This window comes from Amphiprion ocellaris, chromosome 20 (genome assembly GCF_022539595.1).
Source record: "Amphiprion ocellaris isolate individual 3 ecotype Okinawa chromosome 20, ASM2253959v1, whole genome shotgun sequence".
NCBI classification, from domain to species: domain Eukaryota; kingdom Metazoa; phylum Chordata; class Actinopteri; family Pomacentridae; genus Amphiprion; species Amphiprion ocellaris.
Window position 1 is genome coordinate 3,639,023 of NC_072785.1, and position 26,525 is coordinate 3,665,547.

At 40.7% G+C, this 26,525-nt stretch overlaps 1 protein-coding gene across 1 annotated transcript; it reads right to left on the reverse strand.

The window, feature by feature from the left end:
* Positions 1-6,663: 6,663 nt before the first annotated feature.
* On the reverse strand, positions 6,664-26,082 carry LOC111576929 (F-box only protein 33). The gene is made up of 6 exons (XM_023282905.3): positions 25,492-26,082; positions 21,667-21,777; positions 17,240-17,400; positions 16,903-17,111; positions 16,461-16,758; positions 6,664-15,810 (listed from the first exon to the last, which is right to left on the reverse strand). The coding sequence occupies exons 1-6, from the start codon at positions 25,932-25,934 to the stop codon at positions 15,545-15,547; spliced, it is 1,488 nt and encodes a 495-aa protein (XP_023138673.2). The 5' UTR covers positions 25,935-26,082; the 3' UTR covers positions 6,664-15,544.
* Positions 26,083-26,525: the final 443 nt, after the last annotated feature.

Sequence of the window (26,525 nt, forward strand, 5' to 3'; positions counted from 1 at the left end):
CATTGGGGCATGACGAAAATATAAATAGTTGCCACGGACGGTGCACTGAAACAGGCTAAATTAACAACAATAAATAATAAAATCAAATGTACATATAAAACAGAACAATATTAAGAATTTAAACATATGCAAAAGAGGCAAGATATGAGATACTTAGTTCAAATAAAAAACAGTAAAATAGAATAAATATGGGCAGGAGATAAGCAGCATTATTAAAAATGACACTGTGTGTTATTGTTTTGAGTTCAGGAGTCTGCTGGACCACGGGTAAAAAGTGTTTGTCAGCCTGTTGGTCCTGCATTTTGTCTTCATTTTCGGGCACTAACAAATATTGTTTCCTTGTCTTAAAAAAATCGAAAAATTCAGCAAAAAAATTCCCAAAATTTCGGAAAATTTGCAAAACCTTCAGGAAGAAAATTCCAATATTTCCTAAAAAATTTCCCTTAAATCATTTTTTTGTGAATGTCCTTAAGAAACATTTTTAACATTTCTTTTTTTTTCCACTAAAAAATGTTCAAACATTTCCCAAAAATGTTGAAAATGTGGACATCAGAAGTTTCACTGTGAAAACATATTTTTTTCCACATTTTCAAACTTTAAAACGGGTCATTTTTGACCCGCAGGACGACACGAGGGTTAAGGATCTGAGTCTCTTCCCTGGTGGCAGCAGACTGAACAGTTGCTAGCCAGGGTGGGTGCTGTCTGCCCAGATCTGATTTGCTCTGCTGATGCAGTGGGAGGTTGTGATGTTCTCCAGGGGGGCAGAGGGTAGCCGATGGTTTTTCTCTACAGTCTGTGCTGAAACCAGACAGTCACACAGTACATCAGCACAGACTCTATGGTGGCCTGATAGAAGGACACCTGCAGTCTCTCCTCCAGGTGGTTCCTCCTCAGCACCCAAACAAATTATTATGTAAAGAGTAAATTATTTATGTAAAGAAAGCACTACATTTGAGCAGCAGGTAACATTTTAAAAAAGAGTGTGATATATAGTGCAGCAAGGCTCTCAGGAATTCTGTATCACTTTCAAATACTTGTTCTCCTTTAAGTCAGCTTATCTTTTTTAATATTATCACTGCTGCTCATGTTCATTGGGATGACAAATGCTGCTGTTGTAAATATTGTGAGAAATGTGTCGCCTGTGCTCCCACTGAAATCTACACCTACTTAGATATATTCCAAAATGCAGCCATTTTTAACAGAAAGCTGAAGAGGGTGAAGGCAGGAGACACTTGAACAGGTAACAGTCTATCACAGGGCTACACATAGAGGCAAACAATACCACACATTCACACCTATGGACAATTTAGAATCACCAATTAACCTGCATGTTTTTGGATTGTGGGAGGAAGCTGGAGAACCCAGAAAACTCCATGCAGAAAGATCCTGGGAAAGTGAGGACACGAACCGGGATCTTCTCCTTCTGTCACAGCTACAGCTTAAGGTTGTGGACTGTGGTAGTGCTTCCTGCTCTCTCTCTCTCCTAGGTGTGTGTTCATGGTGAAGCTGGCAGCAGGTGTGCTACATTGTAATCAGCAGACGAGCTGCAGGTGGAGCTGAGTGATTGGTCTCTGAACGTCTCTATAAAAGCAGATGGCACCAGTCATTCAAAGCTGGATCGTCGTCTAATCTCCAGTTAGTGCTCGGAGTAGAACTGTCTTTGCCACCAGCCTAGAATTGCCAGTAATTCTATTTTCTGTGTTTAGAAAGCTGATTCCTGCCTGCTGAGTTGCCTGGGTTCCTTCGTCTGCTGGTTTTCCACCCTACCACGGATTCTCCCTTGTTCTCCGGAGGATCTCCACCTGTCGCCAGCTTAACCTGGGACCATCAACGTACACCTGGAAAGAGGACTTTCTCTGGAAACATCTGCCACGACCGGGTTCTAATGATACCAACTTACCAAGCACATGGCGAACACCAGGAGGGAGAGTTCTGGATGAAGCCAAACCAAAAGGACTGTTCTCAGCTCATCAGCTAAGTCTCCAAGCCCTAGTATCACCAGACTCTTTGTATTGTTAATACGTCAAATTAAATAATCAGCGTTCCACATTTAACTTGATGTATTTTATGCTCTGCATAGGATAGCTTTAGTCTGCGGTTTCAGCTCATAATTACTGGTAGTCTAGGCTGGATTAGTTTTGTATTTTCAGTTGTTTCCCTACCTTGGTGTTACCATACGTGGGTTAACCTTAGTTTCAGTTTCCATGTTGATGTAGTTATTCCTCCGTACCTCTAGATGGTTTTTGTTTTTCAGTTCTAGTAGTAATTTAGTTCTTCTTTGTCTAAGATTCTAGTTCCGGTTCCTGTATAGAGTTTCTTGTTGTTAATAAAAGCATTTTTAAAACGTTTACGCTGGTGTTGTTTCATTTCCTGCTCCTGAGCCTTTTGAACCTGCCGTAACACCTTCAGTGTTAATAAAAAATACTCCACATCACTGACAAGCAGTACATTTATAGATCTTCTAGAGTTCTCCTACAAATGTACTGAATGTACTACAAAATCTAATTTTAAGACGTACAAAGTGTGAGTTTATGTAGCTCCCATTATTTTATAGGAGCATTTCATTAAATGAATTTACTTTTATGTCCTTCAAGTGTTCAACACAAAGAAAACCTGGGGAAAGGCTGCAACTTTTATCCCATCAGGAGAATTGGAATTAACAATTATCTTTGCTATTATCTTTGCTATTAACACATCTAACAAATACTTTCTTTAATAATCAGCTAATTGCTCAGTGTATAAAATGTCAGAAAACAGCGAATAATAATGTCCATCATTAGTCCATAAAGTCCAAGGTAACACATTGTGGTGGCTTGGTGATTGATTTAAAAGTCAGAATTGACTTATAAACATTGGTCCTAATGTTTACTGAATGTATTGCAAACATTACATTACTGAAATTTAATGTATGTAAAGGAAATTTCTGATGAAACTGAACAGGACCACAGGAAGCTTTGTGCTCATTCAGCCAGAGGTGCATCCAGGTAGTGTAGCAGCCTTTTAGGACTTGTACTGTTACACCCAGATAAAAACAGACTCTGGTTGGTTTCTGAAGGTTTCCTCTGAGGGAAACAAAGGATCCACTATTTAAAGTACACAAACACGATTGATGTGAAACAATAAAGTCAAAAACATTTAATTGGGAGTCTTTCTTGGAACTTGATGGGCCACATGTGAAATGTACTCAGAGGACCCTGACTTTACGGAAGTTCTCAGAAGTCACAAGATGCTGAGAAATCATACTGCTACAACTAATTAACAGCCTAATGTAGGGCGGCGATTCATAATATAGAGGATATTTGAGTAGTGTCTGGTTACAAAGTGTATTCATGTTTCCAGGAATTAAAAAAAGTCTGTCTTGTGATTGTGTTTAGAACAGGAGAGAAGAAAGTTCTCATTTGTTATTGCTACTGTATTCAGACACTCTGCCAGGTTCTGCTCGTCTCCTCTGATCTCAATCACAAACTGCAGTGTGCTGAGAACACCAGCTCTGAAATGTGAGTCCAAGACTGAAAATAAAACCTGTCTGAGTCTTACTCTACTCTTGCAGCACTTGCATATCCTCCTGAGAACCAAAGCATTCATTTAAGTCCTCTGTAGTGGATGTTTGTTTTTGATGGATATCTTTTGAGCCACCCTATTAAATCCTGATGTGCTCTGTAGAGGACGTCCCGGCATTTCCGATCATATCTCGTGACTGGGTGGGATGAGAGGAACTTTATTTTCATGCTGAGGCAAAATGGAGGCATCCTGACTGTTGAGAGTTTAATTTATGTTCAGTTTACTTTAGTTTCTTAACTCCTCCTGTTAGATTCGTTTCACAGGAACAGCAAAAATGTTCCTGGGTCATGTTCAATTATCCAAAAGTGTCAAAAAACAAAATAATCCCAATAAACATTGTTTATATCTCATTATTAACTCCATTATTAACCATTTCTATCAATATTTAGTGCAGTGGTGTTCTTTACCTCTCACAAATCATGGTTCAATGAGGATCATTCACTCGTTTTTCATAAAAAAAATGCATGTTAAAGCTTTTTAAATGTACATTGGAAAGACCTACATATAAAATACAATAGTTTTACATGACATTGATTTTTCGAAAATTTTATTTTAGATTTATTTTCTATTTTTTCATGGAGTTTCTAAATTAACACAAAGTACTTCTTCTGTTCAGGGGGCAAATACGTGGAATGAATCATTTACCTTTTATATGTTGGTTACATTTATTAAGGCAAGCAGAAGTTTCATACTGAAAAAATTATTCTTACAATTTCTTTTGTTGATTTTTTTTTTTTTTTTTTTACTTTAAAATGGGTCAATCTGATCCACAACACAACGAGAGGGTTAACGTTTCATTAGAAAATGGACTGACATTCTTGTTTTCCTGTCATATTTTGATTTTGAAGTGTTGCTGTTGTTAGTTTGTTATTCTTCTGGTAAAATCTGTGTGTTGTCCACTACAGCAGACATGCTGTAAAACCTAAAGCAAAGAAATACTTTTATATTTTGAGTTGTTGTTTTAGCTTGTAAAAGGCAGGAAATCCCCCAAAAAGTTTAATTGAAAGATACATTTCTTCCTTGGTTCTCAGGAGGGTATCAAAGTAAAAAACTAAGCATCAAACCGCAGGTGGTTTCCTGTTTCGTATCAACATGTGGCGCAGCTGGATTTTGCTACCAGAACAGTCCATCCTGCACTGATTTACCCAGCAGAAATCATTTTCTCCACTGTGTATTGTAACGTGCTGTTTGTGACCTCCACAGTAGAAAAAAAGTGTTTTTGTTTCAGTTTAATTGTGTAACACCAACATGATAATCTCATAGTCTCATTATCCAGACGAGAACAGGTTCTTAGTCTGAGCCCTGGATTTCTCTGTTGTGTGTCTCAGAGTACAAATACTAACGTCAGACGGCTGTAGAACAACCATTCACGTCCATCAAATAACATTTCGATGTCTCACAATGCCAACAGCCTCTTTGTCAGCAGACTCCTTCTCTTCAGTGCTGTATGACTCATCATAAAATGACCACGGAGGTGTCAAAAGCCTGCAGTTAAACCAGCTAGGCCACTAACTTATGAAAAATGAGTTTCTTCATGAAAGGGTTACACCCTAGTGTGACTTTGGTCTGCATTAGTGATTATGTCATTCATGTCTTCAATGTGTTTTCCCAGTTTTCAAGCATTTAATGAATATATGATCGTGATGCCACCCCACTTTAGCACTCAAATAATCTTCTTGTTGACAATGAACGGGGCTGGATAGGATGGTAATTATACTTCCAGTATACTTTCTACATTTATTGAGTAAAATATGAAGAAAGAAGTAGAGAGGATGGTAGTAAACACCATCATCCTCCCTCTCAGTATCTCTTTCTCCTCCATTCCCCTCCTCTCTCTCTGCTCATCATTAACCAACAATTTGAGCCGATTTTCCCAGCATTCCCCAGTGTGGCGTTGCCATAGTGACAGAGGTTGAATTTCCTCATCGTCTGTTCGCCCTCAGATGGAGGCGTTTGAACACACAGGAGGTGGTCCGTTTGTTCTACAGCTGCTGAGCATTCTGAGCAGGTGCACAGGAGAAAGCAGCAGCATTTTATTTGGGCTGTCTGCAGTCCTAAAATGGCATTCAGTGTGAAGCTCAGACTATTTTCTGCTTATTCTTTGAAAGCTCGGCTGTGATGTGGTCAGGTGAGCCAGCTTACACTTGGAAAACAGAAAAAGACACCAGCTGAGGGAGCCAAAAAGTGTTGCTTGTTTGTTTGGCAGTCAGACATTTTGTATTGTACATTTTATATGCAGGCACAGTGAGCTCCTATATACAGACATATAGACTCCCAGCTCGTCTACAGAGGAACTAAATTGCCAAATGTTCCACTAATAATTGGAAAAAAATGCCTCATGTAACCACATTTATTTCATGAAAGCCAGCCTGATCAGAGGGAAATTTCAGTGAGATTGAGAAGGGTGGTGTATATTTTTTCACTATCTTTTTAATAGGAAAAAATGAGTATTTAATAAACATGCATATGCTTAATCTGACACATTCCATTCCTGCTCAGTAAAGTCCATTAGAACCACTCTCTCTCCCAGCAGTCTTTGCTTTGCACTTTCATCCACCAGCTTATGGTGTCTGGCAGAGGAAGAGACATCCAGTATACTGTTCCTAATGAGCTGTAAAGGTCCTCCTGCACTCTCTGCCTGTTTAAAGATTGTAGAAGAAGTATGTGCTGCTCAGACTTCTGCTTGATTAGAGAGAACAGCAGAAATGCATATGATGGCTCCGTTTTGGTCAGCTTCTTCTACTGCATGGGTTAAATAGTCTTCATCTGTCACAAACTTCTTCTTATTCTCTTATATTTCTGGTAGATTTATCACTTCACAATGGGCAGAGGTACTGAAACATGTAGTCATCTAAGTTCTATTTGGATATTTATGTTTCTGTAAGCAGCAAAGTTGGAATCCTTTGCATGATCATTTTGCTTCTCGTTGATCTCCAGTAGACTGTGGAATGGTTTGGCTTCATTACTGGAGACTGTGGAGTCTAAAAACAAATCCATCCATCTTGGCTCTAATAATAACGTTAGGAATATGATCTGTGCTTCCTCAAACCAACATATAGTAAACAGCCAATAAAAAAAGCAGTAAGACACAATGGAAGTAAGTGGCTTTTTAATATTTTTATTCACTGACTAAAAGAAGAGAAGCATTCATTCAACATTAATTCAAATCAACATTCAGCAGGTTGACCCCTAAAGTGTACGCCGCCTGTCAGTTAAGAGGTTTCACATGGAGGTTTGTAACACGCCTCCCTTTTCTCCACAACAGAACCATGGATCAACACTGTTCTCAATGATAAAATCTGTCCTCTTCGCTGGAGAGGACTCTTTCCCTGCAGACTAGTCCCAAAAACAGCCGAGAAGATTTCAAATTGCAATTTTATGATTTCAGATGAAGGCGCGTCAGGCCCTCGATTAAAACGCCTTCTTTATTTTATTCTTGAAGGTGGAACTCTGCTTTGCTTGGTCTTAACAAGTCTTAATCCATGTTGCTGAGTCACCAATAACCAAGCTCTGGTTTGTCTGATTCAGACACTAAATTTCAAAACTCTGCACAGATCAAATTTTTAAGTTTTTGAAAGATGATCAAATGTATTTGAAATGTTCTCCATCGTACATGAAGTCTGTCCAGCTGTGTTTTGGGCTCCGTCTGATTCCCTGCTTACAGAAAGAAGGTAAAACCCAGTGCTGTGTGCTCACTTTAACAAACACAATCACACAGGAACATTATGCTCAGAATATTCAACATTAAGGATGGTAAAACCATTTTTGCAAAAAACACACAACAACATAGCTTCTGATTTACAAAGTCTGTGTGATTTCATAATATACTTCACGTTCATAAATTGAACCCGGACATGTGTTGCATAAGAGTATACCACGGTAATGCATTGTTGATACCTATACAAATATGCACTGTGAGTTAATATATCTATTTATATAGTTTATATTTCTTCCTCTATGGTTTTCTAAAGATGCAGCCGGGTGCCATCAGCACTGCTTGTGCCCCTTTGTGGCCACTGGTAAGACTGCTGTTATTGCAAACTGTCCTGATTTTAAACAAATGCACAACATTCGTACCACGATAAAACTGGGGCCGTCTAGCCAGTCTCACAGAGACCAAGAGTGAGCCCGCCGTCACCGCTGCTGTCGCTGGGCTGGCTGACCAGAATCAAAAGATCTTAAAACTAAATGATAAGATTTCATAAATCATCATAAGGCCAAGTATTGTCATTGCAAGTTCTTATTAGTTTACATCTTCACTTGTACTGTGTGACGGTGAGATAAAGAAAATATAAAAACTGAAAAGAAAAAACAAGAGAGAGTGGATTATATGCATTCCTCTTGCATAGTTGTGAGGCTGGACTGGGCAGTAGGCCTGCCTGCCTGGCTAATTAGGACGTTTGGCTCTCCAGACTTGACAAGAAAGTCTTTGTTTACCAGCCAGAAACATCAGAGCCACAGTAGCTGAGATCTAAATGAAGATCGTTGGCTGACACTGAGCATGAATATCTATCAGTTCCTTGATATAGCCAGGCGCTGCGCGAATCCCTCTATGCACCAGAACTACTGACAGAATGTGGACAGGTTATGCTATCAGTGCCATTTTGTTGTTTCTTCTCTAGAACTACAGACTAGCAGGTATATGATAACACCCTCAGTATCCAATCATGCTGAAATCATCATCAGAAACTGGCTGGATAAACGGTTTTAGTCTCAGCTACGGCTGAAAACTGGAGAATCCAAACTTCCTCTCAGTGTGGCTAACTGCTAGCGGCCTAGCAGTGTGTGAGCCTTCCCCTCACTGAGTATATCTCACACACATCTATGTATATCTATTACACAGGACTGATTTTATACCAGTGCAATGCACATCCAGTGTTTTTCTCCAAGCCACTAAAACATATCAGGATCTTAATCAGATTTATCACATTCCTGCACGAGTCCAGCCCTCTGGGAGCTCTTTCAGTTTTGCAAGTCCTAGTAGTAGTCTATGGTTGTAGCATTTTGATAAAAAAATAAAACAAATAGAATTTTGTAATGAGGAAACCCTGTGTCTTAATGTTAATCCCTTCAGAAACACGTCTTTTAGGGACAGTTTCAACCCAGTACCATCTTACTACCTCTTTTCCACAGCTATTTTTAAGTTTAGTTTCCAGAACATTGCAAACATCCTGAGAGTCAACATTACAAACTCTCGAGCTGGCATCGAGTCTGAGCTGTGATCAAAGTGGAAATGAGACTAGTGATGTCTGATGAGTGTTTGCCTGTGGCTCTGAGACTGTGTTTAGACTGATGCAGATTTGACACAGTCTGCTGCTTTGGTACTAAAATAACCCACTCTCACACTCCTGTCCCTGTCAATGGTACTAGTATTGGCTATTAAGTATTAGCACAGAAGTGTCGAACCAAACTCTTTGTATATGGGCTTAAATAGACAGTATATTTACAGTTCTGCGATCACAACGGTTTGAATACGCTGCCAAGGCCAACTGTGTCAGATGGACTGCATTAGAGGCCAGCTCTGTGGATTCAATTACTCATCAGGCCAACAGGCCCTGCTGTCTTTGAGGAATAGTTTAAGAAGAGCACGAAAAAACAAAACAACAACAAAAAAAGCAGAAAAGGTCAAAAGGGCCGATTGAACTTGCTGCAACTATGTGAATGTACAGTAACTGCTGGTAATGGTCTCGTGAAAAACTGACACCCTCCTCCCCTCCAGAGCCTTCAGACCTGTCAGCGTCATGACAGGCCTCAATAAAAACACGGCTCTACTAGCTGTGTGTCATTCAGTCTTTCTGTGTGTACACAGTATAGCATAGTAAAACACTGTCTGCATTTGGTATGTAAATAAGTCCAGGCCAAGCTCCTGTGTGCCCTAAATATGCAGACTAACATCCTTCTTCTGTATTGTGATTTCCTTTATCTGCCAAATTGATTCAATGTGTGAAAACAATGAATTTCATGCAAAGAGTGCTCGGTCCTCATATTTAACAGTCACAGCAAGTCGCTTTAACTTGTGACTTTTTGTGTACCGGACACAAAAGGCCCCAAAACGGCCTCAGGATGCTGAAGCATGGCATCGCAGAAACACACAGTAGAAACGCAGTTGACCTTTGAAAGAGCGACACACTCTAAACAATCACTTCTAAATGGTATCACACCTCCACTCTGCTCAGACCAGCTGCTGATCTGGTGTGACTCATCAGTGCTAGCTGCACCCCCAATCCCTTCAAAAACAGACCAAAGTAAAAAAAATAGAATATATCTGTATATAGAGTCTCATTTCCATGCAGACGTTGTAGCCATGTAGTAAACGGTTTGCTAGTCAGACGGCCTGAGCGACCCCCATGTGGAATGTCCTGTTCCTAGCAGATCTCTAGCAGCAAATCACTTTACAGCTACAAAAGCCCAGGACTAAACGCCTCCCATCAAATTTGACTTTGGCTACAAGCCATTCAGCACATCACATCAGAGACACGGGCCATTGTCCTGGCTGGGAAGCTGCTATCTGTAACTTCTGGAAGCATCCGTGGGAGCGTTTAGTCCTTGACCTGTTCTAAGATTGAACCAAACTCTTCATTCTCCTCGCCTTTAGGTTTACATTCACTCTCTCCTCACAGTGAAACAGGTGATGGACAGGAAATAGAAAGAGGGAAGAATATGGTGGTAAGTGGTCCAACTCCAGACCTTTCTGTTCAAGCCTCTGTCACACTACAGAACTGCACTGCACCGGACCAGTCTGGCTTTGATCTATGGCGCTGCAGCAACATGTAGACCCTGAGCGCCATTCAGAGGTAAGAATTTGGCCACATTGTACAAGCTGTGCAACAATGGTGCTAACCCTTATGAAGTAACATGTTGGAAGTAAATGACCAGTGATGCTCTCCAAAACACATAGTCCTGTGTTGTTACACACAGGGTACAGTCACTTACACAAGACAGACCAAACCTTTGCTGCTTTGGTCTCTATTCACTACAACCACACGACGAGACTGTTGGACATGGTACCAGGTCCAGCACGATATGGACCAAAGTAGAGCAAGGACAGAGTGTGGATGCACAAAAACAGAGTATTCATAGTCAGTGGAAGAAACTAAGAGGCGGAAAAGAACAGAAAGTAAGGGGAGAAGGTGTGGAGGAGAAGAGAACACTGGATCAGCCTCCCGCCAGTGTGTATTAGTGAGTGTACGCCGGCACTTCAGATAGACTTGTGTCTGGGTTGTTCCACTGTGGTCTTTAGCAGCTTAGAACACATCAAGGGAGGAGAACAGGTCCAGTGTCTCCTAGTATCCATGTGACTGAGCTAGAGGCCTGAGCTACTGTTACTTTCCATCCTCCTCCTTCTTTTCGAAAAACCAATTGTACCCTGAGAACGAATGATTTCTGTTCCTGTTTCCTGCTGCAGTGGAAGTGATAAGACTGCACTGCTGTACATGAGCAAGCCCCCCTTAAATACACAAACTCAAACACACACACACGCGCGCATGCAGAAAATGAATGACAGCTGCACAGCTGACAGCTTGTTCACATACACATCTTACTCACACATTTCTACTGGATACACATGAAAACGTCCGCAGAAAATACAGGCACGCTCCAAGAAAGATTCAAACACGAGTGGTGAAACCTTCGCCACTGTAGCTTGCCACACCACATCGCTAAAGAGTGAACTAACAATCACAGCAACAACTAACACCTAACACAAAGCCAATAACTGGGGAGAGCTGAGGTTTGAAAAGCGGTGAGACTCCAGGGGCTTTCAGGCACAAGGTGGCTCAATATTTAGCTATTGGTGATGACACACAGGGATCAGGGAAAGGTTGTTTTTCCACTGGTGGTAGTTTTCAAAATGCTATGCTATGCATGGTCGTCCCAGAATTGGTCAAAACCCATCTGTAGTAACTGGCCTGTCAGTGTTGTAATACCGGACAGAACTTTGTCTCACCTCTTCTCTCCTTACGTGGACAAAACAAGAACTCTCCACAACACCTTCACTAAAATTTGGGTCTGTTTTTGTTGTTTTATGGCATAAATATTCCTGAATCTGTATGCAAGGGAACTCTGTGACTAGAGGAATATTTTTTATACACTGTGAGACAAGGAATATCATAGAAGAATCAAACATATTCTGCTTGAACTGGCTATGTCTGGTAAAAACCACAACCCCTCCTTTTATTCTGGGCAGAAACACTGCCACAATGGCTACATTGGATTGCCCAAAGAAAATCTAACTACTGTGGAGCCACTAAGATCTAGAGACTTGAGAAGACAGGAAACAGAGGAGGAAGTGGGAGTTGAGCCTGTAAATTTTAAAATCAGTTGTGAGTAAAAATCTACTTGCTTAGCTGAGATAACTACCTAGTTCGATATTACATTCAACTAAAAAACTGTGATTTTTTTCCACCCCATACCCAGCTGATATCTACACACAATACAAAGCTGTAACAGCTTAAATGTCTTACATAAAAGGAACAAAGATGAGCGCTTAAAAGCAATGAGAGGAAAAGGAGAAGAGGGGAGAAGGAAGATAAGATAAAAACCAACATATTTTGGTCTGAATGTGTTATGTTGGTATTTCTATCCCCTCTCGGTATGTGAGTGTACAGCGCTATATATAGCCACAGCCTTTAAAAGTAACTCTTGGTACCAAAGTGCATGAATCCTGAGATATGAACCAAGGACGTGAGAGATTATCATGGCTAAACCATCAAGGTCCCTTAACAGACGAGCAAACATTTGGTATCCATGGGCCGATCACTAGGACCAAATCATTCTGAAGTGCTGGCACACTGTAGGACGCTGGTTCCATATCAGGAAAAAAACTAATTGCTGATCAACCTTGTAAACTATAGACCTTGATATGGACCTTCACAGTCTGCACTGTCATTGTCCCACAAATCCACAAACTCATGTTGTATACAACTAAATCTGAGCTGAAGCCATTTGATTGGGTAACATTTCTGAAAGGAGCTGGTTGGCCTAGGACCATTCGGACCGACCTAACATTGATTTTCCTGTCAAAATCCCAGTCCAGTTCAGGAAATGCCTTAGCAAGACACAAGTGCACAACAGCTCCCATTACCACTCAGCAGAAACAACACTAGAGCTTCACATGTAACCATACTGGGCCAAATGATCAACCAATGATACCCATATTTATCTGGAGCTTAAACTATTTGGTCTATAGTGCCTGGCTTGAGCTTGAACATGGAATACTAGCACTTTCAAAGAGCCCAAAAAAACATTCATTTCATTTATTAGAACAAAGGCATTCCCACAGAAATGTAATCAAAGTCATGCCTTTGTGAATGGATGTCAAAGAGCAAGCCAGACAAGATCCACTGTGTCAGGCAGAAATCATTTCACCCCAGAAAACCGACTACCATCCGTTCAGACATTAATTAGGCCCAGCAGGTCGCCTATCGACGACATAGATTTTCTCCTGCTCCACGGCCACTCTCTGTCCCCAACAATATCTACAGGAGATATAAAACACGTGCAATGAGCAGCTTGGTTTTGCCATTCTTTAGTCTTTGTCAACCTTAATCTTTGAAAACAAATGTATGATTAGGTTTGCTGACCCTCCAACCGAGGTGTAGCGAGGGTTTGTCAGATGGCAAGAGAAACATCATCATCATCAACAACAACAACTGTATTCAGAAAACAAGGGGCTGTTTCCAAGGCAACTGTGACTCAAGAGGAAGAAAAAAAAAATGTAAAAAATACTTCTCACATTTACTGATTGTTTCGCACATCCCACACAACATCATCACCACCACTGTCTTGGTCATAGTGATGTTAAAAACCTACCTGAGACTGACAAAGAAGAACTTTTCGTCACAGAAAAGAGCCTCGTGACCCGAAACCTTGTTGTGCTGTAGGCGCCATTGCTCCCCCGAAAAATAAAGAAAACAAAAAGTAGTCTCAGCTGTCAGTGGAACCTACAATGTTCGAACTCAGTTATTCAGTTGTCCTGGCAAGATTTGCATTTGCCAAATTTCTGCGGCAAATATAGCTATACAGTAAGCCTTCGATGTAGAACAAAAAAGCTGACTGACTGGCCAACAGAATAAGAAATGCGAGTTAATTACATTCAGTGCATCCTTTTCTTTTCCCTGTTCGTAATCAAGAGATGTTCGACTCATAAAACAAGACCTGTGCTACTGAGAAAAACTGGTTCCTACTTACAGTACTGCTGGCATGTCTGCAAAACCTGGGTTTGGTATTTGCCACCTAAGGAAGCTGCACCTAAAGAATACTGCTGTTGTTTTAGCATGGCCTCACCAAGAATTTGGAAGCAGTTACAAAGAGATTTCTCAAAACACAGTTATTTATGGCATAATGGAATAAAACCTCCTTTTGTCTCTAGAATATTGCAGGACTATCTGAAGAAGTCTTTGATCTCAGAGCCCTTTCATATCACGGTGCACATTTGGCTCTTTTCTTTCACCCTATGTCAAAGTTCCCCTTTGATGCCTTCATTTTAGCAAGTAATAAGCATTATCATCGGGATACCAAATCACAGAAGCAACCAGTTTAATACAAAAGGGCTCTGGAACCAGTGATGCTTATCAGAAAGGCAGATATATTCATCCTGAATATAGAAAAAGATGCAAAGATTTACCACCAGCTCATTACAGCTCAAAACAGAACACAGTAGGGGTGTGCTGTATTGTAATGTGCTGAAATTTATAGTTTGGCTCTGAGTGTCAGTTGGAAGAAAAGGCTTCTTACTTTTCTGACGTGAGGTTTCCCAAAAAAAAGTCAACAAGTAAGCAGGGTGGGAAGTCTGTTGGCGGCAAGTATGTAACAATATTCTCCATAACTCCATTGGTGCTCAAAACCCAAAAATAAAACCATTTGGCTTTGAAATGCCACATCTGGGTCATGGCGCTGACATGACTGTTGCTGAAAACTGCATTACCATTGATTAGCACAAGCCACAGTCAGCCATTTTACTGTGGAATTTCCCACCCTGCTGGCAAGGCTCTCCAACTAGTGGACAAGTGCACAAGGTGCTCTTTTAGAGCAACAGGAGAAGCAGCTATGGTTGTTACCCAGGAAATCATTGATCGGGTAGATTACAAACTCCAACTTTTGGTAGAGTGGAGCAGACAGACCAACACAGAGCAAAGATCTGAAAAAAAAAGAAAGAAAGAAAAAAGAAAAGCTAATAGCTTGCGTCTCAACACGCATCCCATCTTAAATCCCACCAGTCCATCACTTAACCCGCCTGCCTGTCCTGTTCTAGCTGAGCAGGATAATATATCTGTATTTAAATACACACAAAGCCTATACAGGCAAGGGAACCACCACGCTGGAAAAACAAGATTATACACAGAGCAGGGAGAGATGGAAAACAGTCAAACAAAAAGAAAAAAAAAAGGAAAAAACATGAAACAAATCAAAGTTACATTATACATAGGCTCTGGAGGTTATTAAGGTGAAGAAGAGAGCTCTGAACACTTGTGGGCAAGACCAGACCAGACTGGGCCAGGCTGGAAGTCTGAAGAAAGGATGATGACCCACTTCAGCAAAGTAAAATGTGTTTAGTCTTGCCATTTGTCAGATCTCAGTGTGATTTACATCGAAGCTGAAAGAATATCACATTTTAAATAGAATGCAGTTTTAAGTGAACATTCTCAACTCTAAGACACATTTAATGCATCAAAGGTTTAATCCGTTTTTCAAGTTAACACGATAATCTAGAGAAAAAGCAAGGAAACTCGGGATCTATTTGAAAATTGGAGGACTTGATTGTGTGCTAAAACCTCTGTGAAAGAAACAGAAAAAAAACTAAATATAATTAAAGACAATCAGGTCACATAAGTTCACATAAATGTAATTTATAGATTGTTTTAAGATTTCTCACTTTGGTCTGCTTTTGGCCTGGTTAAGAGGTCTGAGTTGACCTGAACTTGGGGGGTCTGGCCTGGTCTTGACACAGTTTAGGCTGCTATGCGTTCAGCTTGCAATCCCTTGCCTACATGCCCATGCTGAAGGTGTGCAGCTCGCGGTGGAAGTGCTGGGTGGGTTCAGACAAGACCAGGCTGGAATCCAGGCAAGGGTGCCACACACGGCCAAGGCCCAGAGAAACCTCCTTAACCAGGTTATGGACAGGATCACCCTCCATGTACACCGACTGGTCTGGGTCGAAGTCGATGCTCTCCTCGGAGACAGTCAGGACACGAAGACTGGAACCTCGCAGACGAGAGATGGCCACCAAGTTATGGGACCACACAGTGTAACCTACAATGAAGGAGATGAGTTCAGAGGGGTTGGACTAATCTTGCAGAAATTAAGGACAGGGGATTACATACAACACAAACCACACAAAACAGGCATGGCAGTAAATAAATAACATTAATTAAGCTCCTTTCAATGAATTCCTCTGTTGCTCATCTCACATTGTTGCCCTGAAAAACAGAGGAGGCTTGCACAAAAAGAGGTAATTACTATATGTCTAGAGCAATAAGCTCGGGAGTAGTTTAAAACATGCTACTGACACGTACACTAAACAAGTCTCTCTGTATTCTAAACTGTTTACCACATAGGAAACTGCACAGATGTTAAGTGTTAAAGCTGCTCGAGCCAATATTTTTAGGTTAACAATGGATGAATAACTGTGCATAATGTGAAAGGAATCACATATAGTGATGTACATACAGAGAACAGCCTCCCTGAGCTCTGTCGAGTCACAATAGTGTTTACAGCTTGCTGTCTGCTCTCATGTAAGTGACAGTGATAAAAATGCTGTGAAAATCCATTTTGTAAAGTGGCCATTTGCCCATTTACATCACTTCAAATAAGCCTGGACCATTTTATATACAACCACTTGATTTACCTGAATATACCACCATTAGATAGTACCAGCTCAGATACAAGCAGCTCCAACTCACCATGTATCACCAGCACAGCCAGCTGAGTACATCTCCATGCCAAGAGGACCAATGGGTCTTCGTTGCGATTGACGCTGAGGTCAGAGAAGTCGGGGCCATCCCTCAGGAGAAGAAAGTGAGTCAGCGTTTTGTTGTACTGCTGAGATATGAGCTCCAATGTGGCGTCGGTCACCAGCGTGCTGTAACTGTCGAGGTGAAGGCGCTCCAGGGGAAGGCTAGGCTTTAGGACCCTGAGGAGCTCAGAACTGTCGACCTCCAGGGCCATGATGTAGACTCGCAGGTTGGCACTCACACGAACCTGCAGAGGATCAGGTACATTTGACTGATGTACATGTTTAGACTTACTGATATGTCACCGTTGATTAGTGGTATATGCAAACGTTCCAGTGTAAACACAAAAACAAAAAAGTCCTACAACTAGGATCACAGACTGCTGTATTACCAGTGCCTTCCAGTCATCCTCTGTAGCTGTCCCTTCCAATGGTTTGAACTCCAGGGCGGCACCATTGAGCAGCAGAGACAAACGATGCAGTGGAGTTCGGCGAGGAGATGCCAGCAAACCGCAAAGCTCAGATGTCAAGTCAGAAAAATCCAGAGCCAGAGAGTGAAGGTTAGAGAGACGATCTAGCTCTGATGGTGAGATGAGGGGACCTGAGGAAGATTCACAGTTGAACAAACTTAATATACACTGTCAGCCCTGCTGTTCTTCCTAAATGTGGAAGATGCTATGCAGTCATGTAGTGTGTACAGAGCATGTGAAGTTGGATAGAAATACATGCCTAGCTGGTGGTCCAGTAAACTGAGGTGCTGCAGAGTCTCAGCTGAAGGATTTGATAGGCAGGTTAAGGAACAGGGAGTTACAAGGCCCAGCATGAAGCTACAGGACAACCACTGCAGCTGCCTGCTGTTAGACAGCAACTCCATGAACAACTGCTGGATCCTGCAGAGAGGACGAGCGATGAAAACAAAGCTTGAGAATTACTTTCACTTCACGACCAGATTGATTACAGCTACCTTTAAATTGTTGATGTTTCAAATGTTTTTATTAGAAGCCTCTTTGTTAAGCAGCTTAATCAGTAAAACCATTATTGCTTCATTTTTAACATTTTTTTAAAAAAAAGACAAGCCACGTAAACAAAATTAAAACTACACAAAAAAAAAAAAAAATAAAATATATACACATTTAAAGATAAACAAAAAGAAACACAGATACAAAAATAAAAATACCCTTACCCATTCCCACCCACTATGTGCTATCCATCTGTTCGATTAAATTATTGATCCATATTTTCCAGAAACAAAGCAAATGGCTTCCACATTTGTTCAAAGTCTTCCAGTTTGTCATTGATATAGTAACGAATCCTTTCTAGATGAAGAGTGTCGGTCATTACAGATATCCAAGCTTTTAATGAGGGAACCTCTTTTCCTTTCCATAATAGAAGGATCAGTCTCTTTGCAGCCATGAGACAATATGACATGAGTTGGTTTTGGAGGCTGTTAAGTTTTATAGACTGTTCTGAAAGTCCAATAATAATCCAGACAGGGTCAGGTTCTATTTTTACCTTAAAAAGACGTGAGAAAAACATAAACAAAGAAGTCCAAAAACTCTGCAACTTGTTACACATTACAAAACTATGAAGTAGATTTGCTTCTTCACATTCACATTTGTCACAAATTGGTGATACATCAGGAAATATTTTATGTAAACGTGTTTTGGAAAAGTGTAACCTATGCAATATTTTAAATTGAATTAAACAATGTCATGCATTTATTGAACACAAATGAACATAACATAGGCCTTTAGTCCAAATATTGTCATTGATTTCTACTCCTAATTCCTTTTCCCATGCAGATTTGATGTTACCCACATCAATTACTGAGAGTGAAAGTAATGTGTCATAAATGAATGAAACAGTGTTGTTCCCTGTGATACAATCCATCAGACATTGATCTATTCTGTCCGGGGTTGCTGTTTCAAAGGACTGAATATGGGATCTTACATAATTCCTGATTTGCAGATACCTGAAAAAGTCTTTGGTTTCTAAATTGTATTTTTCCTTAAGTTGCTGAAATGAGACAAATTTACCTTGGGCATACAAGTGCCCCACATTTTGTAATCCCATTTCTTTCCACCGGTCAAAAGTTCCATCAATGACTGAAGGTGTGAAGGATGGATTAGCAGCAATAGGGGTTGCAAAAGAGAAAGCTTTTAACTTAAATTCTTTGACTGTTTGTCTCCAAACTCGGACTGTATTATGGATAACAGGATTGTAATCATAATAAGAATTCTTGAGGGAAACAGGGGAGAGTACAATAGCACCTAGAGCATAAGGTAGACAGTCTTCTCGCTCTATTTCCAGCCAGCTTCCCACTATAGCAGTGTCATCTAACCAGTGAGCAATGTATTGTATATTAGTTGCAAGATAATAGTATTTAAATTCCGGCAGGGCCAATCCACCTAATTTTTTTGTTTTGCAAAGGTACTTCTTTTTTATTCTGTGACTCTTATAATTCCAAATAAAAGGGAGAAATATTGAATCTAATCTTTTGAAAAAAGACGATGTAAGATATATCGGAATGTTTTGAAATAGATATAGGAGTTGGGGGAGACAAACCATTTTAATAGCGTTCACTCTACCAATTAAGGAGAGTGGGAGTGACTTCCAAAATTCCACCTTATTTTTAAACGCTTCTAATATTTTTACAAAGTTAGCTTCATACAAAGACTTGTAAGATTTTGTGATCTCAATTCCCAGGTAAGTAATTTTTTCAGAGGCAATTTACAGCTACCTTTAAATTAAATGCAAGACGCTCTGAAAGCCATTCATGCCTATTCAAACTTAAAACTAACCTAATCCTGGGCCTGAACTGTAGGAGTAAAGAAAGAAAAACAGGATTTGGATATTTATTTATTATTAAAGACGTGTATTGAGAAAATGTGTTTACGCTTAACCCTATTACTGATTTCTTCAACATAAACACTACACTTGGCAACTTATATTTCAGTACAACGCATTTAATATTATATAGTTAATTTAAAGCTCCTAAAAATCTAACTTTGCTTCCTCCACATCCAGCAAACCTGCTCCACAATAAATAGCACATTCAGTACAGACGGTATGCACTGACATCTTATTTTCATGTACTACCACCCACCTCACTATGGCTGAGCTGCAAAATAAACCCACAGCAGTTGTGATGATTGAGAAGTACTATCAGAGACTTGTCACTAATAGCAATCTATGTAGGAACTTCATAATGTTAAAGATGGCATTTGTATGATGCATCACCCAGTCATCCCTCCAAAAAAATCAAGCGTCCTCAGAACCAGAAAACATCCAGCCAGTTGTTCTGATGACGCAAGCACAGTGTCCTGAGACTGGGTGAGTGTAGTAATAAAAGTACATCCTACAGAGAAAACCTCACTTTGGGGTCAAACTTCTTGCAAGTTTTTTTGGGGGGGGGGGATTTTTTATTAATTTAATCAGATTTGAGCACTGATTCCACACATTCACTTTATATTTCTCTGTGGCCTTTGACAATCTCTCGTCATTCTTTTAGATACTGACTTGGTCTTGCTTGTCCAAACCAACTGCCCATGCCCATTAACACGAGGCTTACCAAGTGCCTGTAAGAGCTTTGGTACTATGGTAGATAAATGGAAGACCGTCTAAACTAGCAATGACCTGTTCACCCTTTTGAAAAAGCCAGTAGTCCATTATGTGTAAGTTTGTACTGAAGTTGGAACTCTTGACACATAAATAAGGGAACATATTAAGTCCATTATGTGAGAAGCATTATTCTAAACAAAACATTCAAATCTACGTTCAGACAAGCCTGATGATTATGGGTTTCTGCCACGAACATATCTTCAAATCTGATCAGACTTTCGCAATATTCTCTCAGGGCCAATAGCTGCTAATTAGCGTGTTGGCAGAAGTTGTTGTACTGGATTATTTATAAGCCATGACATCATCGTTCACAGCTCTTAGTCTCTTACCAATAACCCCTCTGCAGAGGCTGTGGTCCACACAGTCTGCATCTTGGCAGTCTAGGCTAAACTGGACCATATACAGGCAACATCCGCACAAATACATTTTCATTTTAGAACAAAAGCAACCTCTATCCAGACAAGTGCTTTAGCTCAGTTTCAGAAATAATCTCTAAGCGTAGCAATACACCAGAGAATGCAAATCACATGACTTCTAACGAACACTGGGCATACAGGTGCTGCTGTAAGCACGAGGCAGGGGTTTGGTTGCTTAGCTGTAGAAAATTTACGGACGAAGAGCAGCAGTGGTAAAAAGAAAGAGCAGAGACTTCCTGAACCACACACCAGCTACTGGCACAGACAACAAATGCAGCAACGCCTTTAATTGTGTATCATTATTGAACTGATCACTGGTAGTCAAGGCTCATGTCTTCGTTTCCTTCCAGAAAAACGTCCCATGATAGGAGTGTAATGAATCAGGGAGCAACACATCGTGAACATTAAGGTAAAACTATGAAGAGAGTGTCTGTGTTATGGACTCCATAAGTCCTTTCTGCCTGTCCAGACTAAAACGCAATCTTGGAGCTTTCAAACGTTTCCAAAAGTCTCCATTTTAGAAGCCCTAAAATGGTGGAGTAGTCTGAATGCTATGTGTAAATGTAGAAACAGTTGTTCATTTTAAAATGAAAGCATATTTGTGTGGGTATAGCTACAGTTTGTTGGCAGAAAGCCAGGAACACTCGGTAAGTGCGTAGTGTTGTGTGCCCTCTAACTGGATAATGACAAACGGCCTTTTCTTAATTAATTACCACTCTGAAACACCAAACATCACATTGTCTCCAATTCAAGAAGAGAGCCAACAGTGCCATTTGGTAAATAATACTCATTTACGCCCACATGCACAACTTTTCCTCCTACTGTTGCCAAGTGCTTGCTCAAAGGGAATCCAGAGAAAAATTTGGATTTGCTGGGGTTCTTCTATATAATTTTGTATGGTTTCACCCTATCATGTGAAGTGCATGGAGCTATTGCATGCTAGTGCTGCTTGGCACTATAAACATAAAACTGAACTTCACTGGACTAAAATTACCGTTCAGACTAAAAAACCCTGCAGTAACATATAAGATCTATTGTACATGTAAGTGACAACTGTATGGAGAGAAAAAAAATCTCTAAATGTAACTATTTCTGCTGTTTTTTCATGTTCAGACTTACTCATTGATCTTTTTGTCCCCCTGGTGAATCTGGAGCAGGTTAGAGCTGTCTAATAGTCCCTCTTGTTGGAGGATAAAGGTGTCTCCATACAGACTCAACTTCTGCAGGTTTCTAGAGTGAGAGAAAATGTGAGAAAATAAACAAACATTAGACAGATCTACAGTATCAACACATTGTGATATGAGAAAACATCAATGTGATGTGGCAGTCATTTTCAAATCACCCGAATTATAACTTTGTCATTGTTCCTATCCTTACAACATGTAAATGAGCACCGTCAACATCTGTTTAAGTTATTATTACAGTAACGGGATTTTACACTACATTGCGTATTAGGGATAATATGGAATTTTAACAGAAGCGACAGCAGCAATCCAAGCTAAACACTAGAAAAGCACTGAGAGTGCAGTACGCCGTCAAGGCTGCTCAGTCGTACCCTTTCCGACGGCTGGAATTTGGATAAAATTTGTGAATCCAGACTATAAGATGCATCACTGCCAAAATCTAATCACTTGGTCCTTGTGTCATTTCTGACCTTCCCTGAAAATTCTATCCAAATCTGTTAGTCCATTTTTGATTAATGCTGCTAACAGACAGACAAACCAACGGTGATCCATAAAGTGGTTCGCCTACTAGGCAAATTGCAACCATTTTGCGCAATCCAATTTAGTCGTGGTTCTGTATATTGCTGAGCTGCCTTCTATCATACACAGAATTACAGCTGCCCTGTACTTTGCTGAACTGCTGTCTAGAGCCCTTTATATCCTGATACCCAAAATAGATTGGCAAAGATCAAGCAGCAGACTATATGCCAAATGTTGATGCTTTCAAAGTTGATGCAGTCAAGGTAAGCACGGAGGTCACGGCGAACCCAGTTACCTTTATTCAAACAGGCTGTCTAGGTCTCATTAGAATAGAGGTTGACTGGTGTTTTTGTTTTAACTAGAACTGATATCAATTCATGGTAATCAAGGAGACTGATAACTGATATTTAGAACCAATACTGACAAGCAGTGCAGTGAGCAGAATGTTAACTAGCGAGTATAGATAGAAAGGTGGCTGCAATAGCAACTAGAGTAATGCAATCTTATATTTATGCATTTTATTTAGGGCTGCAGCTATCGGTTATTTTAGTAATCGAGGATTCTATCGATCATTCTGTCAATTAATCGGGTAATCAGAATCTGTGCTTGGCATGTGCAATACAGCATCAACAACCGAAGTAAGCATGCTGTGCAACAGAAAGAACCGTCCTGGTGGAACACAGGCGGACATCTGCGGTGTATTGTTCATATATAGTATAGCACAGGGGTATTGTACATACGTAGTCTAGTACAGGGGTATTATACATATATAGTATAGTACAGGGGCATTGTACATATATAGTATAGTACAGGTGTATTCAACTAAAACTCAAAGCCATGGGAACCCTACATGTATTTAATTGGTGATGCAGAAATCACATAAATCTGTTTTTTTGTTTGGTCAGTTTAAACTGCTGGTACTGCAGCTGAACACAAATAAGAAAACTGATCAGCTTATTAGTTTTGATTACAGAGAATATTCAATGAGTAACTCTAGTTTCACTTTGATTTGGTTCAAATTAAAGTGATTTCCTTCATTCTGAGACAGTATCAGACCGACATGTACTTTAATACAATATGATGTTTGAATATATGAAGTTTGATAGTTTTATTGTGCAGCTGTCTGATATCAATAATCAGCTGCATTGCATGCGTTTAACGGTTTTCTACCAGCATTCCTGTCTTATATAATTCCTAGTCGCAGCCATCATAAATTTTTATGTTCCTTATTGTTCTCCATTAAAACAACCTGTTCATGATCGGTTCATTTTGTGCAGAAAACTGATTGGAGTCAAATGATTGTTAAACCTCCTGTTTGTGTGACGAGTTTGAAGCAGAAAGTCTGAGTTTACAAAGACAGTTGAAAACCTCCTTCATACCCGTTAACTCTGAGGTTTTAGTTTTTGTCGAGCCGACTCACACAAAGAAAGTCTGACTTTGTCAAACTGCCTTTGTAGTTCAGACCTCTGATCTGATACACACTGCAAACACTAGAAAAGCTGCGCCAAGTGTCAAGTTTAAAATCGGATGAAATCTGGGTTCACACTTGGGCCACAGTCTGCCAGTTAGTGACCTGGGGTCTAGTATGTAGAAGATTAAACGAAACCTCGATCCAGAGAATTTTGCCTCAAGGAATTTCAGTAATGAAATCACTGGAATAACTCGAGGAATCGTTTCAGTCCTAATTTCATCAGGAGTTGGAAAGAAATCAGAACAATACCAAGAACTGGAGAAACAGTGACACAGCTTTGAAAACTCCTATCTTTGACAGTGATGTTTGGATGTTAACCAATGTATGTGATAGGAAATGATCAGCAACCACACGTGTGCAACACATCACATAAGCCTACCAACAAGCCATTGTGTACAGCGCACCCACTTCCTACTTCACAGTCTATGTGAAACTACTTAGGGCCCAGAGAAAGGAGCACTGAGTTGTCAGTTCTCATTGTTTTGGGTGCCTGTATTAACTCAGAAACTAAATTTGCATGATCTGATAACATGACAGCTGAAGTTAGACATGGCAACTGTCAAATGATTTGTCTTGTTCAGTGGTTAACTGATATTCATGGCAGACTCACTAAACAAGAACATACTGTAGTAAGAAAACTAAACAGTATGCACTTTGTCTTGTACTGACAGGAAATTATACAGTTCATGTACCAGTGTGACACAACCTTAATTCCAATATCTGAGTAGAAAAGCTTTCCCTTGATTTGATTCTTACATTATTATTATTTTTTTAATCCGAGATATTTCTGAAGCGCTGTCATAACCATGCAATAGTGAAAGAGTCAGTGGTTAGTAACTCTCCATCTCTGTCTGGTGGAATAATGCTGTCCACATGCAAACTTACGCAAATTCAGTATCGTCAAAGGCATGTGGATTTGCCCAGTTTTGTAACATTTTAAACCCATATAACAACCAGTGTGTTGTATGGAGCTGGGACACAGGCTACATTTGTAGTTGATTCATAAATAGAAATGCAAAGACAAAAAAAAAGGTTTTAATCCCCTCAGCAGAACTAAGACATGAAGTGCGCAGCTTTGGATGAGAGCTATTTCAATGCTACAAAGCACTGCAGAGAATAATGGAGAATGTAGGAGAATGTAACAGCGGTGTGTAACATCCAGAGGAAAGTTTTATCAGAAAACTAACTTCCACAGCAGAAATCATCCAGTGGTCATATTTTATGTATGTTGCACATGGGTGTTTATGTCCTAGAGTATGCAACAGAACACCAGGGCTAAATATATCTACACGTACACTGTATATGTGTGTGTCAGTGCTGATATCAGCAAGTCACGGCCAACAAAGCCTTCTCTAGCCATCACCAGTGCTGCATTGTGTTGGTATGGAGAGACCAGTGTAACATGGAAAATAGGACCTGCAACAAAAGAAACGCAGACGAGCGTTTGACTTTAACCGAAGCATGCATCCTCCGTACGTCGCTGTGTGATGGCTGCAGATGTGAAAGTGAGCAGTGGCGTACTATTAAATGAACACAGTCTTCGGATGCATAACGTTGGCTGCTAGCTCCACCGCAAAGACATGTCACGATTACGTAACTCCTAATGCCAGGGTTTGTTTATAGCTAACTAAGCTAGCTAGCAGCTCGTTCGCTGCGACGCAACAAACGTCGTAAAATTTAAACAACGGGACGATGCCTCCTGACAATTCTTAAAAACTAAATAAAAACCAACACTCGAAAATGCATTGTTGGGCTATTTTTTAACGTTACCTATTGTTTCGGATGCTGGTGAACACACACAACACCTGGTCCAAGTAGGTGGCCGTGGCGTCCCTTCTTTGCTCCCAGAGTTGCGGGTCGTCGTCGGGTCCCGGAGGCTGGTCCATCCTGGCGGACGACGGGTCGTTGTTCAGGGGGCTCAGGTTGCCCTCCACCGGAGCGAGTTCCAGCTGGAGCTCCCGCACGAAAGAGCCAAACTTCCGCATGAGGAACTCCAGCTTCGGTGTCTCGTCGGAGCTGGGCCCGCTGCCGTTACAACCACCACCAATCCGCAGTTTGAGCTCGGTCCACAGCGCGGGGTAGAAGAGACACTCCCTCCACCGAGAGCACACGGCCGAGGCCCGGAGCTTGTCTCGGTCGGACAGAAAGGAGAATATGTGGACGATAAGCTCGCTGGGCAAAGCCATGGCTCCGACACCCCCGCACAGAGCCATGGCGAGCTAAGAAGCCTGCTGTCTAAACACCAACCAGCTATTAAAGAAATGTTAAACCGTTTTTTTTTAAATCAGTGCTGCGGCGGCGGAGATCAGCGACGTTTCTTCCTCTCGGTGAAAACAAACCGTTTTTCAGCTTTGCCTTCAATACTATTGGAACGCACCACTCCTCTTCAATACACAGGGTACAAAACAATCCACAGAAACATTACAAATGTGCCTCAGGCGGGATGGCAGTCTTTATTTGAGCTTGATACAACTATGATTTTATTTGTCATAACATATTAAGGGTTTAGTGATATTTACGCCATGTTTTGGGTAATCTGTGACAGCATCACTGCATTGTCAAGCGAATGGTTTCGTCCGGAGAGGCTGTTATTTTTGCCATACTGCCCTGTTCCACCAGAGGGCGGTGCTTTACAGCAGCAAAAACTCCTGCCAACACGTGATCTTTATTTTGGAGTCAGTTTCCGGCACGACACACCCCCTCCAGTTCATACCTCACTCCTCAGACAGGCTCCAGAGTGAACAAAGCCTCAACACAAGGTTAAACTAGAATAATGTGACACCAAAAAATGATAAAACTACCAA